Below are 13,847 nucleotides of genomic sequence, written 5' to 3'. Positions count from 1 at the left end.
AAATGTAGAAGTTTAAAGAGGAAAAAAAAGCTACACGAAAGCAGGAAAATTTCAGAAATATATCTGCTTTTGAAACAATGATCCACTGTCATATGCTGTGTTGCTCAAATCTTACAGCAGTTTCTTGTCCTGTTTCAAATTCCAGAAGTTGAGAAGGATACAGAACTCAGTGAAAATTGGCTATTTACAATAGCCAAAACATGGAAGCAACCTAAGTGTCCATCAACAGATAATCGGGTAAAGAAGGTGTGGTATATATATACAATGGAATATTACTCAGCCATAAAAAAGAATGAAATAATGCCATTTGCAGTAACATGGATGGACCTAGAGATTATCACAATAAGTGAAGTACGTCAGAGAAAGACAAATATTATATGATATCACTCATATGTGGAATCTAAAAAATAGTACAAATGAACTTATTTACAAAACAAACAGACTCACAGACACAGAATACAAACTTATGGTTACCAAAGGGGAAGGGGAGAGGGAGGGATAAATTAGGAGTATGGGACTAACAGATACACACTACCATATATATAAACTAGATAAACAAGGATTTACTGTATAGCACAGGGAACTATATTCAGTATATTGTAATCAATTATAGTGGAAAAGAATCTAAAGATACAGATATATACATACATATATAAACAAATCACTTTGCTGTATACCTGAAACTAACACAATATTGTAAATCAACTATACTTCAATAAAAATAATTTTTTTAAAAAATGGACCTAAGAGTTTAAAAAAAACTATTTAAAAAAATACAGCATGAATCATCGAGCCTAACGTATCTAACACTTAGTACTAAGGAAAAACAGGTAAACCTGAGCGAGTGGGGATTATGCTAATTAGTAAGAAGAGTTTCCAAAATAGGCATTTTAAACAGGAAAATGAGACACTGAAACAGGCTACAGAATCTGTTTCTCTCCGTCCTTTTTTTTTTTTTAATTTATTTACTTATTTATGGCTGCGTTGGGTCTTCGTTGCTGTGCGCAGGCTTTCTCTAGTTGTGGAGAGTGGGGGCTACTCTTCGTTGCAGTGTACAGGCTTCTCGTTGCGTTGGCTTCTCTTGTGGAGCACGGGCTCTAGGCACGTGGGCTTCAGTAGTTATGGATCATGGGCTCAGTAGTTGTGGCTCACGGGCTTAGTTGCTCCGCGGCATGTGGGATCTTCCCAGACCAGGGCTCGAATCCATGTCCCCTACATTGGCAGGCAGATTCTTAACCACTGCACCACCAGGGAAGTCCTCTCTCAGTCTTAAAAGCAGAGATAGTTTATGGTTTTCAGGCAGAGTATGGAGGAGACAATGAACTTTCCCTGGAATATCAGGCTGTACCGCACTCAGCCCTCTAACTTACTATCTTGTTTTTTAAGCACCATGCTCTTTCCAAGCTTCAGACAATCCAACCACAAATATGACTAAGGAGCATCAAAATGACATATTTTTAACATACTCCTCCCAATCTTGCCACAATACCTCTCTTTACCGGCCTTGTCTTTCCAGCCTAAAAATACAGTGTGGTAGAACTCAGTCCCAGTAGCCATGGAACACTTGACTTCACGAAGAACCTCTTGCACCACAGTTTGACAATACAGCAGAAGTGGGAAGAGTATTCAGAAAATGAGAAAGCTGATTCAACTGGTTTTAAATGAATACAGGGTTGACATTATTAGAGCATTCCACAGGACTAATGCTCACTTCTTTCCTGGATACACAATAAAGACTTCTGATAAGTGCTAATGATTTCTACATAGGTTTTAGAGAAACTAGATAATTTCTGCACCGATATAGTTTGCCCATGTCTGGTTAAATGCAAAGAAAGAAGAAAATTCACAGGATTTTTTCTGATTCCAGTGTAAGCAATAACCCTCTTTTAAAGTAACCCGCTGTACTGTTTTAACAATGCTTATCTTGGAAAATTGCATATATTGAAAAATCTTCCCAAGTAACATAATCCAACTGCTTCAGATTACATATACTTTCTTCTTTCCTCAGGAGAAAACTGTTAAGCCTGTATTACCAGAAAATACAATAGAAATAAGTAAATTCCAACACCCCATCACTTATGGCCACAATAAGAAATCGTTTTTCAGCCAAGGATCCCTTCCCTTGATGGATGGGATTCTCCTTTGTACCTGGTCTGCCGTGAAGAGGGGCTCGTCGTTAACACAGGAGACGATGATTGAATGCATATCCAGCTGTTCTCGCAGCTCCTCATCGTCTGAGGTATCAAAGAGCAAGCTGTCACTCGTCTAAAAACAAAAACTACCCACTGTTAAGAGGAGGACATTCTGATCACAACTAAGTCGAAGCATCTGGGTAAAGGAGGCTGCAGAGGGAAGCATCTGCTGAGAGCTTCAAAAGGCAGATATTATTACAGCTGCTGTGTACCAGGCAGTGTGTGAGGTGCTCTGCATAGTCATCTCAAACAGAAATGAGAGGAATGTAGAATAAATATGAAATTAAGGTGCTGTATATATCCCCTCTTGCCCAAACAGACACACACTTAGCTATTTACTCCAAGGGGAAGAGTGTCTAGGAAGTACAAAAATATATGGTGTTCGATAGCAATTTATAGGGAATTATAGCAAATGGGGGCGGCGGGAGACAGGGGCAAATGTTATTTAATTAATGATCTAATAGGAAGATTAGTATATGTAAAAATTCCACAGAAAACATAGAAGTTAGTTTGCAAGTAACTAACTTTAACAGAGTAAAAGATAAGTAATCAACTCCCTGGCAGGTGGGAACTGTCCACGCGGATCATACTGAGCCCTTCCAGTTGAAAACCTATCTCTTCTTCCAAAAAAGAGTATTTCTAGGTTCCAAAAATATCTTTAAACCAAACTATGCTGGAGATTTTCTCTTTGCCTTACTACCGTTTCTCTCCCCAATCGTGCCCCCAGAGACTGACCTTTATGGGCTACATCAAAGGATGCCCTTGGCTTCTGGCTTCCAGGTGGATTAACACACTGGTAGACACTAGCAGGAGACTGGAAGGCAGGAGGGGAAGGGCTGGGCATTTATTCTGCTGTCTGCCTCCCTACCAGATTCCAAAGGCTGCAGCTCCTGTCACGCTGCCCTCTCCCCCATCGCTACTCTCCCCAGGTTCTGGTAACTTCTCCCTCTCCTTACCTCTCTTCATGCCTAAGGGTGCTAAAGGGCTGCTTGCTGTTGCCACCACCAGGGTATTGCACCATGTCTACCTCATATGGTGTCTCTTAACCTGCCCACATGGATATCAACAGCCCCTATAATAATGACCTCACCTTTACTAACTATAAAGGCCTGACCTAGAAAACCCAGCAGATTAAAATGGACAAGTGATCATCTATCCATCATGACATGACCATTCAGACGATGAAAAGAACAAATTAGAACTCTGTTCATCAGAAGGAGTGGCACACTGAGTTCCCAAAGAACAAATGGGCAACTAGGAACTACGTAAGAAGCAACCGTGTAGTTCTAGCAGAGAGTACATAATTTAAAAAATATATATTTTACCTGGGAAAATTATTTACCAGTACAGAGGATATATATAAAAATTGAAGATACAGTTGGATGGATGTAGGTCCCTACTGCCTCCCTAGCTCCTCACAGGTCTGAAGTTTAATGGTGAATACACCCCACAGAATAAGAAACCTGCAGGTGAGAAGTGCAAAGAAAAACACTGACGTGCTGCCTTTCGTAACATTAGGCTGCGGGAGGAGCCACATCAGCACTCCCGCTCTATCTGCTACCACATACTGCAATGCCATGCTGTACCACGGGGATGACACGCCCCACATTTGATTTCTCACTGCACCATCAGGCTAGGAAAGGCCTGGACATGGCCTTCAACATATGAAATTTCAAAAAGCTGTGTGGGGGAAGGAAAAAAACCCTAAAAGCTTCCAGAGAGAAAAAACCATCACATTAAAAGGATCAGAAACCAACGCGTCATTTGAATTCTCAACAGAGAATTAAAAAATCAATGCAATTTCCATGTTTCAATAAATTCCACCCTAGAATCCTATATCCAGCTAAACTAACAATTCGGTAGGGGGTTAGAATAAAGAGATTTTCAGACATTCAATTTCTCAAAGAATGTACCTCTCAGGTACCCTTTCTCAGAAAACCACGCAGAGTATGTTCCATTAAAACCAGGAGGAAAACCAAAAAAGGAAGCAGACATAGGATCTAACACAAGAAAGAGGTGAAGGGAATTCTTATAATGACAGTGAAGTAAAGATCCCAGAATGATGACTGTGGAGCTAAACTAGAGAGTAGCCAGTTCAGATTAGAATTGTTACTGCAGAAGGAATTAAGAAAAGCATGAAAGAAAAAGAGAAAGAAAGCCTGACAGATTACCTAGTGTGTTTCACTTACTAAAATGACTTTTATGGCTCTGTTGAGGTTGAATTAGTGAGCTAATGATAACCTAAATCAACCACAAAAAGGCAATTATTACTACCTTAAGAAAAACAAAAAAACAAAAAAAAAAGAGGACATGCAATCATAAAATGTACTTAAATGTGAACATTTATATAGTCAATATAGAGCTTCCCTGGTGGTTCAGTGGTTAAGAATCCACCTGCCAATGCAGGGTACACGGGTTCAAGCCCTGGTCCAGGAAGATCCCACATGCTGCGGAGCAACTAAGCCCGTGAGCCACAACTACTGAGCCCCTGTGCCACAACCACTGAAGCCCGTGTGCCTAGAGCCCATGCTCCACAATAAAGAGAAGCCACCACAACAAGAAGCCCGCACACCGCAATGAAGAGTAGCCCCCACTCGCCGCAACTAGAGAAAGCCCGCGTGCAGCAACAAAGACCCAATGCAGCCAAAAATAAATTAATTTTTAAAAGAAAGGTCAATATGAATTATGAAGGTTAATATAACCAAAAATTTTGACATAATTATATTGGGAAGATGAGGGAAGCAAAAGTTTTTGTGAGGGTTGTGGTTGGAGGGCTAGAGGGAAGACTTTGAGAGTGCTAAACCCTCATCCTCTGGGTAGAAAGTAAATGAATAAAGTCTAAAGTTGAATAAAATCAAGTAAAATGATAGGAGAATGTTATCTGCTGGATGAAAAGTTGAAGTAGTTGAAAGCGGTTGCCTCTGGTAAATGGAAGTCAAGCATTATGAGGTAAGTAGGGCAGAGGCTGCTTTTTCATGTTGTCCTATAGCTTTAGTTCACTTTTTTAAACTAGACAGTTATCCTGTTAATAAGAAAGGAGAAAGGTCAAGAGATGTGGCTCTTGATGAGAGAGGATGTTTGATTTCAAGATAGTAGAAGTGGAGATGAAAAGTGCCACACGAGGGTGTACGATGATGTAGAGTACCTAACAATTACATTCACTGATCCTAAAACTTCAACACCCTCCCCCAAAATCACAACTCTATGTTGTGACTTGAGGACCATAGTTTTGTCTTATTTTTCCCCCTTATAGCAAGTGAAAGTTTTAATTTTAAAATTACTCCTAAGGAAGCCATTATTATCTTCTGTTTCTACTCTTAAAGATAAAAAGGTGCATTAAACAAAGTCCCTGTCCCTGAAGAAATCCTCATGATAGAAGGAAAAACGGCACAGGAGATGTTGCTAAGGCAAAATGATTCAGAAGCATTCTATCACATAAGCATGATCAAGAATGGCACTGGATTTAGAACAGGTTTACAGCTATTGCCAAAACACATGAGTGATACCAATACGCCAGTAGAATAAATTTCCATGACAACAGAAATAATGATCCCAGACCATCTTTTCAGAGAGGGAGCCAAGCCCATTCCCCACAGAGATGGCATATGCTAAGGGCTGGAATCCCTTTCGGGCTTTGAAAACTAACCTTGGCTGTCATGGGTATCATCATTCACGCTCCCATTCGGCATCAATGTGCCTCTTTGCCAAGCATTCCCTTCACTCCTTCCTATGCCAGGTTTAGATACAGAGCCATGGTTCTGTTTCCCTCTATAAAACTGAAGCTGCCTCAAATGGAAAAAATGTGCCCATGTAAGAACTTGGAATGTACCAGTTGCCTTCCTCTAGAAAAGACCCATCAAATTTAGAAGTGTGCCATCTTAAACAGCAATGAAAAAAACTTAAAAACAAATCTAGGGAACTATGGTTTCCTGTTTTTCTCATCCTAACCAAAAAGAAACCTCTTCCCCTTTTGTCAAAAATTTCATATAGGGGACTTCCCTGGTGGCACAATGGTTAAGAATCCGCCTGCCAATGCAGGGGACAAGGGTTCGAGCCCTGGTCCGGGAAGATCCCACATGCCGTGGAGCAACTAAGCCCGTGCGCCACAACTACTGAGCCTGCGCTCTAGAGCCCGTACTCCACAATGAAAGAAGCCACCGCAATGAGAAGCCTGCGCGTCACAACGAAGAGTAGCCCCCACTCGCCTCAACTAGAGAAAGCCTGCGCGCAGCAACAAAAACCCAACACTGCCAAAAATAAATAATAAAATAAATTTTAAAAAATTTCATATAGACGCTGTTATACAACTGGAATAATCTAAAGAATGCTTCTGGGGCTTCCCTGGTGGCGCAGTGGTTGAGAGTCCGCCTGCCGATGCAGGGGACACACGTTTGTGCCCCGGTCCGGGAAGATCCCACATGTCGTGTAGCGGCTGGGCCCGTGAGCCATGGCTGCTGAGCCTGCGCGTCCGGAGCTTGTGCTCCGCAACGGGAGAGGCCACAACAGTGAGAGGCCTGCGTACCACAAAAAAAACACCAAAAAACACAAAAAACATTAATTATATGCTACCTAATAACATGGTTGCTTCTTATGTCATACCTTGTTCTTCAGGAACTTAATGTGTGCTATTCATTCCTGAGGACTAGACTTCTCATCTCAGTTGTATTCATCACCTGGGTAGTCATGTCAAGACAGACAGATGTTAGATGATCACTTGTCCATTTTAACTTGCTGAGTTTTCCAGGTAAGGGTTTCACAACCAGTACTAGTACTAAACTCCACATCATTACTAATCACTACCCTTGGCTATGCCATTGCTCTAGCATTGAAAACAGTCAAAAGGCAGATAAAGGGAGTGACGTCCCCAGAGGTAACCAAATAACAGTATTCATTGAAACTGGATTAGAGTGTTCCATTCATGCTACTAATGTACTTCCCTTTGAAACTATGAAAAGATCTCTTCTCTACTATTTTTTAATATGTCAAACAAAAAAGTACTCATTGACTGGCTATTGTGGATTCAATACTATGTTAAATAATATAGAAAACATTTTTAAAACACTTTCCACCACGGTGTCTGAACTTATATAGCCTCACTGATGAGATTATTCATTTGTTCACTCAACAAACATCTGTCTTAGTAATCAGTATGTGCCAGGCACAGTGGTGGTTACTGAAAGACAAATACAAAGATACCTACCAGGAGGTTACAATCTAATGACAGACCCAGATATATAATAAGAGAACACAATAATGATTTGAGACACGGACAAAGCACCATGAGGACCAGCTTGCAGGAGACTAGGGGGCTAAATTCTGTGGGACAGATAAGTCCTTTACGATTTTCACACCCCAACAAGCGTAACCGATTCCCACAGAGAGGAGTGCATTTTCCTTCCGTGCTAGGATTGAGGCCATGGCAAAATGACCATCTGTCAGAGACACTAGATGGGAATTCCCCCCAAATGAGAGACTGGATTAAGTGTCCTTTAAAGTCCCTTCCAACTCTAAAATTATATAATTCCATGAGATCAGCAAAGGCTAAAACAGTAATAGGAAGCTTCAGAGAGGAAGGGAAACTTGAACTAAGCCCAGAATGATAGCTAAGATGCAAATAAACAGAAGACAGATCATAAAATATTTTGTTTTATTCCTTTCCCTAAATGTATGTCAGGTCAGCCTGCAAAACAGCTTAAGGGGATTAATAATTGGAACAAATAATAAATCCTATATCTACTAGAATACAAAGAAATATAGTCAGAATTATATATTTTATGAGAAAATAGTAGGGAGCAAGCTTTTCTGAATCACATTTTTAAGAAAATCATTTCAGAAAATGATTTAAAATACTCACAGCACTACTGCATTATATTCCCAGTAATTGCACAAATACACTTAATGAAATACAGAGCATGCTAAAAGACCTGGCATGAGCTTACACTGCTATTTGATGAAGAATTTAAAGAGTCGGGCCCTGAAACTTCCATTTGGCCTCGTTTGTCATCAGTTTTAAAACACACTGTGATTTTCCACTTAAAGCAATTCTCTTCGTTTTTCTGTCCGCCTTGTTGTCCTATCACCTGTGCTCACACTTCTTACTCAAGGTGTCTTCACTTTCAGTTCCAAGACATATATAGCAGCCTCCAACAGTTAGCCAAGAACACATTAAAAAGCCAAGAACTGAAATCTTTTAAAGGTTCCCCAATGTTCACAGAGAAACACAATCTTCAGACGATATGTCACATCTAGCAAGTCATTAAATTCTTCAGAAAGTTAACTCTGTAGATATTCCAGTACCCTCTATATATTAAATCAAAGGCTAGGGTTCTTACTGACTGTTCTCAGCACATCAAAATTGTTATTTAAGCTGGAAAAAAATGCTGATCGTTGGTGTTCATACACAGGTGATGAAAATTTACCTAAACATAAAAAAGTTGAGTGTGTGCTGGGGAAGAATGGAGGGAAGTGCTAGCAGGCCGACAGTAGCAGAAAAGAGATGGCAAAAGAAGGCCACTCCAATTGCCATAAGCTTGGAAATAAGAAGCAACTCAACCAATTGTGGTTAAATAGAAATGCTACTTTTTAGTTCCATTATGAGAATCAGTTATTCAGAAACTACTGGTGCAATTCCTAACTTACCCTTTTTTCTGAGAGGTTCAGAGTAAGCAAATGCAAGGTCCTAGTATGGGATGACTTCCAGTCTACAGGCATTACATTTCCATAATTATCTGTCAGGGCATTCCAAATCCTTAAAAAGAAGAAAACTACAATCAGTGAAACTTAACATTCTGTACGTCATTATTAAACAGATACCTAGTACTACAGTGACAGAGAGAACAAAAAGCATCAGAGCAAAGAAACAGGAGGCTATTGTTTCTCAGAAAAGCATCAACAAAGTAGAGGCTCCAGGGCTTCCCTGGTGGCGCAGTGGTTGAGAGTCTGCCTGCCGATGCAGGGGACACGGGTTCGGGCCCCGGTCCGGGAAGATCCCACATGCCGCGGAGCGGCTGGGCCCGTGAGCCATAGCCGCTGAGCCTGCGCGTCCGGAGCCTGTGCTCCGCAACGGGAGAGGCCGCAACAGTGAGAGGCCCGCGTACCAAAAAAAAAAAAAAAAAAAGTAGAGGCTCCAGAATAAGACAAAAGAAAAATCCTATCATTGGGCCTGACAAGAAGTCCTGAGGGAAGGTGACAGGACATAGAAAACTCTCACAAAGTCGAGAGCTGACATTTCCACTGTATCGTGTGCCAGGCTCTAAGTAAGCAATTTACATATATTCTAAGCAATTTACATACATTAACTCATTTAATCCTCAAAAACAGTATTATGAAGAACAGTTATTATCCCCATTTGACAGACAGAAACTAAAGCACAGGAAGGTTAAATAATGTTTCTCAAGCCAAAAGAGGTAGTAAATACACTGTGCTTTATACTTATTTTTCTCTTGTAACTTCGGAACATATAGACTATTTCATAGAATGAATAATCTCTCTCTAACCAAAGAGAAAGAATTTTCTGGAGAAAGAATTCAGTCTCAATGTGAGACTAGGGTTTAATATCTAATTTATAATAGGCTAAGACTAAGATAAGATGAAAAGGGAAAGAAAGGGAGTTCACAATAAAATGCAGATTATACCCAGTGCAGTTACCCTTCCTTATTATCAAACAGCATTTTGGGGAGGCAACAGGGTAAAATGAAAAGGGTACTGGACTAAATTCAGAAAACAGACTTGTCTACATTCATCCTCAATGTGTCTTTGACTGTGTCCCTTAACCTCTGTAGGTATTAGCTGGACTTTTTAAAATGAGAAGCTTGGACAAGAATAGCAGACATTCCTTCCAGCTCTATTACTCTAAGCATTAATTCAAATGAGTTGTATTGAGAAAAGTCCCAAACCACAATGGAAAAAGGACTGCAAACTCCAATTTCATGACCAAAATTCATTTCAGCCCCAAAATATTAACCAGCATTTTTGTTAAATGACATTATATGAAAAACATGAGTTCAGAAATATAAATGAGATGAAATTTAATTAGGGTAAGTAAAGTTAAACACTACACATATAAGCTACTTAATGGCCAGAGATACTCACATAGAAGTCATAAAGAAAAAAACAACAAAAAAAACCACCACCCTAACATTTATAACAGGTATCCAATTGTGAATAAGCCACTAAAAAATTGGGTGGGTCTCTTTTCCAAGCATGTAAGATACTAGGATACAAAAACAAGACCACCAGGGACATAAAAATAAGAATGCAAGCTTTAAAATAGAGAAACAACATACTGATTTAATGAATTGGGATTTGGTGCTAAAGAGAAGAAGCAATGTGACCACAACTGCCAAAAATCCCAAAATGATGTTTGGCTTTGGAATGCACATTAGCCGCAATGAAAATGTGAACCCAAAAAGCTCTAGAAAACTGGCTCATTTACCCAGAAAATCTCCCATATGCATGGTTCATTCCTGTCCTCCTCTCTGCAGGAATCATCTCCTCTAATGCCAGTATGCTCAAATTGGAAACAACACTTCTGGATGCTAAACTTGCTGGGTTTCTGGCTCACATCTTCCTGGGTAAAAGATTTGCAAATACTGAATAACTGACCATGTATCTAACCCTGGGTAGGAACTACTAGCATATTCTAGTAGGTGAAAACAGTCCAGAGTTTTTGAGGTTTGTTTTGTCTGCTTGTTTGCTCCTTCTTAAATGAGGCTATAATAAAAGGACAAGTGGAGTGGAAGATTTCATGTAGAACTGACTGTGGGTGAATTTGATCTACCAAGAAAATGAAGCACAATTCACAGTCCTCTATCTTCACCAGGGCCAGAACATTTGTGGTTGGAAGGACATAGGGCCGAGTTAACTGAAGATCTGTAGAAATCTCCAGTCAAGACATGAACTGCCTTGGTCCTTATCATAAAGTATTACAGCCAGTCATGAACAACTAGCAGGGCAGCTCTTTTCCAAAGGTCAAAGTGCTGCTGACATTGAATCCCACACCAGACCCTTCTAAAGTAAAACTTTAGCAGATAAGCACAACGTGTATTTAACCAAAACTAAAACCGGGACTCAGAAGTGAAATAAAGTGCCCTAAGGCAAGGCACTATCTGGGTGAAAGAATTCTCAGCTGTCTCTAGTCAAAGAAACAGGAATGGACTCTATCAAGCAATGGAGAGCAGATTTATGCAATAGAATAGGGACAATGAGAGTGGTCTACAGTGAGAGTGGTGAGCAACCCCAGCTCAGAAAAGAGAGACAGAGATTCCCAAATCAAGGGACATGCTGTACCACCAACATAACATCTACTATCTACTAAACCATTATCAAGAGTAACAAAACTTTTAAGTTTTATATCAACTGAAGATTTAAGCAAAGGCTAAAATACACTACTTTTCAGACAGTACAGGTGATGCAAAAATAAGGAATCTTATCTGTGTACAAACCACTAATCTGTTTTGAGAAGTTATTCTTGATAAACCCAAATATATAATAAATATAATTTTAAAATCCAGAGAATGTCCTGAGTCTAGTGATTCCGAGTATATAACTCTATGTATAACACTACCTTCTCTTTGGGAATAGACTGTTTAAAATGTCATCTTTTGCCACTGATTGCATGCATATCTGTGAGTATAATATCCAATCAAAAACTTTTCCTTTTATGCCTGGGCAGAACACTGTACAGAGGCAGCAATGAAAAGATATGGTCTCCAAGCATAGCTGGGCCTGAACCACTGCTATGTTTACAGGCCCCCATTCCCAACTCCCTCTTCCTGATAAATCTTCTGATTCGCAGAGGAAACTGACAAGCCCCTTTCTATGCCCATGAATCCTTCCCTCAAGAATTCTTCCCTGACCTCTCCATCCCTTCAATGCTCTGAAAACCCACCCCTACCCACAACCTCAGTGTTTACTCCATAATTTCACCCTCAGCCTCTCCAGGGCTCCTCTCCCCCTACATTACAATATTGTCAAATTCCCTCACTCTCATCATTCCTTTCTGTATCTTCTGGAGTAAAACTATGGTACATAATTACAGCCCTTATCTAACCAAATTATAACTGGGTTTCTGGGCAGTTAAATAACCTCTGTCCCTCCATTCCCCTAGCTCTCATAAAGCCCTGCGAATTTCCTATCATTGCACTTAGATGATTCTGTAATAATTACCTGTTTATGCATTGGTCTCCCTACCAGACTAGGAGATCCTTGCTATTAATAACCAGAGCTTTTGCCTCTGTGGGAACTCACACTCAATCTGGGCTCTCAGATGGAGCCAATAAATTCCTGTGGCAAAAACGCTGCTGCAACGTCGGTACCTTTGCATGTGCTATATCCCTGAGCTAGAATGCTAGACCTTTTTTCACCTGGCAGGCAAACTCCCACTCACCCATCAGGGTCGTTTTCACACTTCTTTCCCTATGAAGTCCTTCCTGACTCTCCCCCTCTCCCTCTATATTTTGTACATATATCCATTACAGCGTTTGTCACACCCATACAAATGTTTGTTTACAAATCTAGCTCCCACCCTAGACTGCCCTCTGCTTGAGAGGGGTAATGTCCAGTCATCTTGGTATTCCCAGTGAGAAGCAGCCTCTGGCACGTAGCAGGCGCTTAAAAAATGCTGGTTGAATGAATGAATGTCTACACATGTGCCCGAGGAGATACTATCTCTAACTACGGGGCTCTGTACAAGACTCCGCTCCAAACCAAACAGGGATTGGTTTCTAGGAAGGAGGAGGACGTTTAAGGGGTCGTTGGGGGCCAGGGGAGCAGGGGATTTAAATCGCCAGGGGCGCAAAGGCCTAAAGCCCCAAGGAAGGAGATAGGAGAACACGGAGGGGCGGGACCCCGGAGTTGAAGGAGGCGGAAGGAGGGTGCGGGGACGAGCCTGCGGCCAGAGTCCCGCCGAGGCTGCTGACTGAGGGCCGGCGGGCAGGGCGAGGGGCTGGACGAGGGGCAGAGGAGGCTCCCGCCCGCGACCCGCACTCACTCGTCCCCCTGCAGGAGGCTGCACTCGGTGATGGGCCGCACGGCCGCCCTGGGGGGCTCGGCACCCGGACCGGAGGGACGGAAACACAGGCTCAGCTTTTCCTCCAGGCTGCAGGCCAGCGCTGGGAAACCGTCGCCTCCCCCGCCCGGCCCTGCTTCGGCCTCGGGGCTCGCGTTACAGTTCTCCTGGTCCTGGAGGCTCAGGGCCGGCTCCTGGAACTCATAGAAATCCTGCCAGTCCCCGTCCGCCGCCATCGCCGCCTGGTGCAGTCGCGCGCCCCGCCCCAGCCCGCCCCAGCCCGCCCCAGCCCGCCCCAGCCCGCCCCAGCCCCGCAGTCTGGCCCCGCCCCCGAAGCTCCGCACCGCCCCCGAAGCTCCGCACCGCCCCCGAAGCTCCGCACCGCCCCCGAAGCACCGCCACGCCCGAGGCCCCACCCCCCTACCTCCGGGGGAGTCTTGGACCTGTCCCGGGCCTCGCAGCCCCGGGGTCTTCCCTTCTCCTGAGTCTTCTTTGAGTTGAGAGCTGGTCCCGGTAGAAAGGAAAACTTTAACTGCGTAGAGTCACTTCCTATAGTCTATCATTCAGGAATAGCTTTACTCTAAGATTTCCTTAGTGGGAACCTGGCCTAAATGTGGCTAAAATAAAGGACTTCTTTAAACTTGCAC

At 42.2% G+C, this 13,847-nt stretch overlaps 1 protein-coding gene across 5 annotated transcripts in view; it reads right to left on the bottom strand.

The window, feature by feature from the left end:
- Positions 1 to 13,467, bottom strand: part of FEZ2 (fasciculation and elongation protein zeta 2) — a 47,283-nt gene extending 33,816 nt beyond the window's left edge. For all 5 annotated transcript variants that reach the window (XM_067703279.1, XM_067703280.1, XM_067703281.1 and 2 more), the window contains exons 1-3: positions 13,183 to 13,467; positions 8,832 to 8,940; positions 2,149 to 2,265 (exon numbers count right to left, since the gene is read on the bottom strand). In XM_067703279.1, the coding sequence (XP_067559380.1) occupies positions 2,149 to 2,265; positions 8,832 to 8,940; positions 13,183 to 13,436 (480 nt within the window). In that variant the 5' untranslated portion in view covers positions 13,437 to 13,467. The remainder of the gene's footprint in view (positions 1 to 2,148; positions 2,266 to 8,831; positions 8,941 to 13,182) is intronic.
- Between the last annotated feature and the right edge of the window lie 380 nt (positions 13,468 to 13,847).

The sequence above is a fragment of the Pseudorca crassidens genome, chromosome 14 (assembly GCF_039906515.1).
Source record: "Pseudorca crassidens isolate mPseCra1 chromosome 14, mPseCra1.hap1, whole genome shotgun sequence".
Lineage (NCBI taxonomy): Eukaryota > Metazoa > Chordata > Mammalia > Artiodactyla > Delphinidae > Pseudorca > Pseudorca crassidens.
This window is presented reverse-complemented; position numbering and strand designations above follow the sequence as displayed.